The following is a 5,243-nucleotide window of genomic DNA, read 5'->3' as shown; positions in this document are numbered from 1 at the left end:
TAATGGCTACAGTGAAGGATCCATGCATGAGGCAGTATCATCGAGTAGTTAAGAAAATAGGTTCTGGAGCCAGAACCTCTTCCCCTGCAATTATCAGCCATGAAACCTTGGGTTAGTTACTTAATCACCCTTGCCTCAGTTTGCACATCTCTAAAATAGGTCTAATTTTAATGCCCATCTCATAGGGTTGCTGGGAGGATGAACTGAGTTACACCTAAGGCAGTTAGCACAGAGTTGGCTGTCAATAACGTTAACTGTTATCATTCTGGGGTAGGAGAGTTCTGGAACATTTGAGGTTCACGGATCTCAAGGACCACGTGACCTCCCTCCACTGAACTTCCTTCACACTGATGCTAATAAGATATCGTGAAGAATTAAATACATAATACCTACTTTATTAGGGCTGGAATATTGCTCTTGGACAACCAAAAGGCTTTTTCATCTTGGTCCATGTTCTCAATAGCTTGCGGGGAGGGCACGAGGACAGTGAGGTTTGAGGCGGCTGACAGCATGGCTTGTAGAGAAGCATTCTGAATCATAGGAGGGAAGGAAAATAGGCCTGATTCACATTAGAGGACAGACAGGGCTGGCTGAATGCTAGGCAGAGATGAAAACTTCCTATGCGAAGTAATTTCAGGGATACTGGAAAGGTCTTAGGGACCCCTTTCCCAAATCCATCCCACCCACTGGCTGGTGCCCCCTATGCTCTTATGAGATGCATTCTTCTGATTTAAATTGTGAGTTTTATCAAAAGGCACATTTTCCTGATCCTCCAGTCAGACTTTGAGTCATGATCAGTCATTTACCCTTTAGTCTAAACAAAGAATCAGAGCACCGTCTTGCTGATCGTGTGTGTGTGGGTGTGTGTACACATGTATGTGCGGAGAACCTTGGGAACCCTTGGATGCCCTTGGAATAAGGATGGTGGGAAGGTTATGGGAAGCATTTCAGCATGGGGGACACACTGGAGGCCTGAAATCAAACTTAACCTACTTTTTGTTCTTCCCTTGAGCCAGTTCTGGGTAGAAGTGGTGCGCTTAGGTTTAACAGCTGCTCCCAGGAAAAACAAACAAAAAGCCTTCATTTGTAGTGTTCCCTGATTTCTGTGGTGTGTACCCTCCCACCATGGCTGATTTCAAGTATTGAAAGTAGGGTTGGGGAGGATGTGTTCTTGTGTATTGTGATGAGCTGGGTCCACTTCACCACCGGGCAAGCTTACGCATGTGGGGTTAGTTTACACGGAAATCATCATTGTACAATAGGATTCTCAGTCCCTGCCCTTCCATGTGGTGGGGGCAGAGAGGCCCTACACAGTAAGGAGCCGTCCCGGAGTGGATTACCTATCTTGGCACGTGTCTTCTCAAAGGGAATAAACCACTGGTCATGAAGGGACCTTGGTCCACCCATGCAAAGATGAGAGAGATTCAGACAACTGGTACAGCAGGGATTGGATTCTGCATTATAGAACTTTCCAGGGGAGAAGAAAAAGCTCCTCTAGGCATGTTGGGCTGACAGCTAAGTGCACATGGATTACCCCAGATTGCAACTATGAATACCAAATCCAGCTCGGTGAATTGCAATAATGATATGCTGACTTTTCACAAAGACCTCTTGATGCGAGAAGCTATATGTATACATTTGAATTGGTTTCAACCAACTTTTCAAAGTTGACCCCTCCAGCTTAACCTAGACCAGAAGTTTTTAGCCCTGGTTGCGTGCTAGAATAACCCGGGAAGCTCTTACAATGCATGATCCCAAGGGTAACCTCTGGCCAATCGAATCAGAGGGTGTGCTGGTGGGAGCCTTGGCATGGCTATTCAAAGTGATCCTAAAGTGCAGTCAGCGTGGAGAGCCACCGCTCTGGACGATTGCCTTCCTTCCTTCCTACCAGCTCCCCTCCTTTCGGTTTTCTGTTCCATGCATTTCAAATTTCTAAAATTATGTACATTTCCTGCATTCCAACAAAGGTACTCACATTTATCCACTGATTAAATATAGCTGCCGCAGAGAGAAATGACAACTCCTTATTCATGTCGTGCAAGCGAGGGAGGGAGAGATGAGAGAGAACACGAGAAAAGGAACAATGAATGAGAAGCACAACCACAGTGCGTGTCTCAGTAGCACGCACTTAGCCTTCCTATGGCTGGGCTCATTTGTGTTTCCAGCATGAATGGGAGCCCCAGCTGGTTGAATTTCCACGTTGCCAGAGGTGTGCATTTCTTTCACGCTTAGTGGCTCCATTACCCTCTATATTTGAGGCAAAGAAGGAATTCCAGAAACTTCAGACAGACAACCACCTGAAGTTCTTCCAAATTGGAATTGAGTTGTTAAGAACATGGCACCCAACCTCATGGAGGGCCACAGGGCTCAATGGCAGCCCTCTTTCAGAGCCAACCTTGAGTAGTGGCTTGGGAGGCAGGGCCCAACCACCCCGGTTTTTCACTCTGGTTTGGTCATTTCCTAATTGCTTAGGCAAGTTACTTAGTCTCTCTGGGCCTCAATTTTCTTGTCTATAAGATGGGGATAATAAAAGCTCCAACTGATAGGTTGATGTGAAATTTGGAGGACTTAAGGTTTTAAAGTGCTTAGAACAGAAGCTGTGATGCGGGCCTTGCTCTGTCTTAGCCACTCCTACTTTGCATTTCTCTACCGTGGAATGTGTTAATGAACATGTATACTGAACCGCTGCGGTGGGCACCAGGTTGGAGTGAAGGGAGGGTAGAAGACACAAAAAGGAAAAGATGACTTCTGCCCTCACACAACTTTTACTTGTTTGGGGGAAGTTGAGACTTTGAAGGCAGTGCCATTAGATCAGTGACATGTGCAGGTGTGGTAGGGGAAACTCTTGCCCTTGAGTTTAAAACGACCAGGTTCATTTCCTGAGTCTGCCCTTTACTACCAGTGCGATCTTGGGCAAGTCACTTAACCTCTCTGAGAACTCAGGTGTCTCGTCTGAAAAATGAATATGATGATGCCTTGCTGCTGGGGTTATGAATGCCACATGCATCCGTGTAGGGGACAGCATTTTAAAACTATTAAACACCATGAAAATGGCCACAATGGTTATCACATGCAAATATGCACAGAGGCAATAAATCTTAGAGTTGTCTCCACTCCTTTTTGAAAGTAGTTGAGGTTATTAAATGAGTTAGTATATACCTATCAGCGAATTAGTAAACTGACAAGAGCAAGAGTTGAGATGCATGAGTGATCTCCTGAGGGGGCTGCTCCAAGGGAGAGGGGGTGCAGGTGGGATGAGAGTTGATGGCAGGAAGACGGGGAGAGGAGGCCAGGGTCTGTGGGAGGGGCGAGTGGAGCAGGTAACCGGATGGCTGGGCTAAGTGAGTGGAGCCCGCGTAGAGATGCCCGGAGCGCCGGGCTAAGGGTTTGGACCTCATCTTGCTTTCTGTTGAGGAGAGGGCATTGTGAAAGCAGAGTGTTGGGGCTTAGGTTTTAGGACGCGAGGCTCATGGGCGGTGAGAAAATGTTGGGTCACCCCTCCATGATCTGGGTGTCAGGAGCTCCTGTCCCGACAGGGTGAATAGAAGGAAGAGCGTAAAGTGAAGGGTGGGCAGGACCCTGAAGAGGCAGGAAGGCCGAGGAGGGCAGATGGGCCATCAGCCCAGGGGAACGCGGGCTGGGGCGAGGCTTGGGTGGGAAGGGGGCGCAGCCCTGGGGACTGTGGGCCCGGTGGTTTCAGCAGAGAGGAGGGGCAGGAAGCAAAGTGCAGCAAGTTGAACAAAATGAAGTGAGAACATTTATCGATTTATTTCTCATTCAACAACTCTCATTCAACAAACTTTCTTTGGAAACACTGGGAGCGAAGTAGGAAACAAGACAAAGATCTGCCCTCAAGCGTTCACAGTCCTGAGGTTGGGGAGACAGACCACATCTGAGCGAGGACAATTCGGTGTGATGTGCATGGCCCTCTCCCTGAGTACTCGGCCCTGGTGGCTAAGTGCCCGAGCCCTGCGCTTACACAGCCTCGGGCTGGATCCCCCACTCTGCCGCTGAGGCCCTCGGGCAGGTTTGCTTAGATTGTCTTCTAGAGAGCTAGCAGGGTCAGTTAGCTGCTCATTAGGGAAGTTTGCGAACGGGAAGAGGTAGGATACCAAGAAAGGAAGTCCTCCTGCTTGGTGCATAGAAGGTACCAAACAAAAGCGAGCCCTCAGCAGCCTTTAGGCTTGTGACCCACAGAACACATATGCCATCTGCACAAAGCAGCTTGCTTCGTAGGAAATTTCCTGGAGCAAATGATTGGCAGAGCACTGTAAAGGCATCCTAGCGAAGAGTTTTGTTTAGTTTCTAAAAGACTTTTGTCTTTATTATTCTGCACAAGAGCTTGTCTTGCTTACTTACCACGGCTGCATTTCCATAGCACAGAAGGCCATCTCCGTCATAGCCCTCTTGGCAAACACAGCTCCAGACGCCAGAAGAAGTAAACTGACAGGTTGCCTGACAAAAGGAAGAGAAAAGAAAGAATTGGCATTCCTCACAAAAGATTTGCCTCGAGTTACATCCGTGAGCCCTCTGGCTCCATCTAAGGTGGGAACGTGCAGCTCTGGGGTTGGAAGATGTTGGGAGTGACCCACAGACCCTGCCCTGTAGCAATGAAAGGTTCCTGTCTACACGATTGGTGCCTCGCTGCTGGGCTATGAATGTCACATGCATCCATATAGGGGACAGCATTTTAAAACTGTCAAACACCATGAAAATGGCAACAACAGTTATCACATGCAAATGTGCCCAGAGGCAATAAACGTTAATCACAATTACATTCTGTCCTTTCATCCTTCTCAGATTGAGCCTATGAAAGCACAGGACACCACGTGAATTTGAATTTCAGATCAACAAATACGTTTTAGTGTAAGTATGTCCCGTGTAATGTTTGGGGCACACTGATGCTGAAGAAGGATTCACTGAAATTCAAACTTCGCCGGGGGCGAAGGGGCTCTGAAATTCAAACTTTGCCGGCTGTCCTGTACTGATTTTATCTGGAATCTCTATGTTTCTTCCTCCAGGCTTTGGAAGGAAGTGAAAGTAGCAATAACTTCCCATGTTTGGATTGTCAGGACTTGGTTGGGCTTAAACGTAGAAAGAATGTTGGATCTCCTTCAGATTTATGAAGGGCTCACATGATTCTTGAGAAATAGATACTGTGGGGCATCTCTCCCATCTTTCTTCTTTAACAACTACTCTGCCCCTACCCTGGCAACCATGTTCCCAATATGTCGTCACCCTCC

The 5,243-nt window shown here is 47.6% G+C and overlaps 1 protein-coding gene across 1 annotated transcript in view; it reads right to left on the bottom strand.

Annotated features, from left to right (window-relative positions):
- Nucleotides 1-372: 372 nt before the first annotated feature.
- STAB2 (stabilin 2) overlaps nucleotides 373-5,243 on the bottom strand; it is a 90,825-nt gene continuing 85,954 nt past the window's right edge. The window contains exons 27-29 of the mRNA XM_049626206.1: nucleotides 4,360-4,455; nucleotides 1,976-2,023; nucleotides 373-530 (exon numbers count right to left, since the gene is read on the bottom strand). Of these exons, the coding sequence (XP_049482163.1) occupies nucleotides 390-530; nucleotides 1,976-2,023; nucleotides 4,360-4,455 (285 nt within the window). The 3' untranslated portion in view covers nucleotides 373-389. The remainder of the gene's footprint in view (nucleotides 531-1,975; nucleotides 2,024-4,359; nucleotides 4,456-5,243) is intronic.

This window comes from Panthera uncia, chromosome B4 (genome assembly GCF_023721935.1).
Source record: "Panthera uncia isolate 11264 chromosome B4, Puncia_PCG_1.0, whole genome shotgun sequence".
Classification (NCBI taxonomy): Eukaryota; Metazoa; Chordata; class Mammalia; order Carnivora; family Felidae; genus Panthera; species Panthera uncia.
Note: the sequence above shows the minus strand (reverse complement) of the source record. Positions and strands in the feature narration are given on the sequence as shown.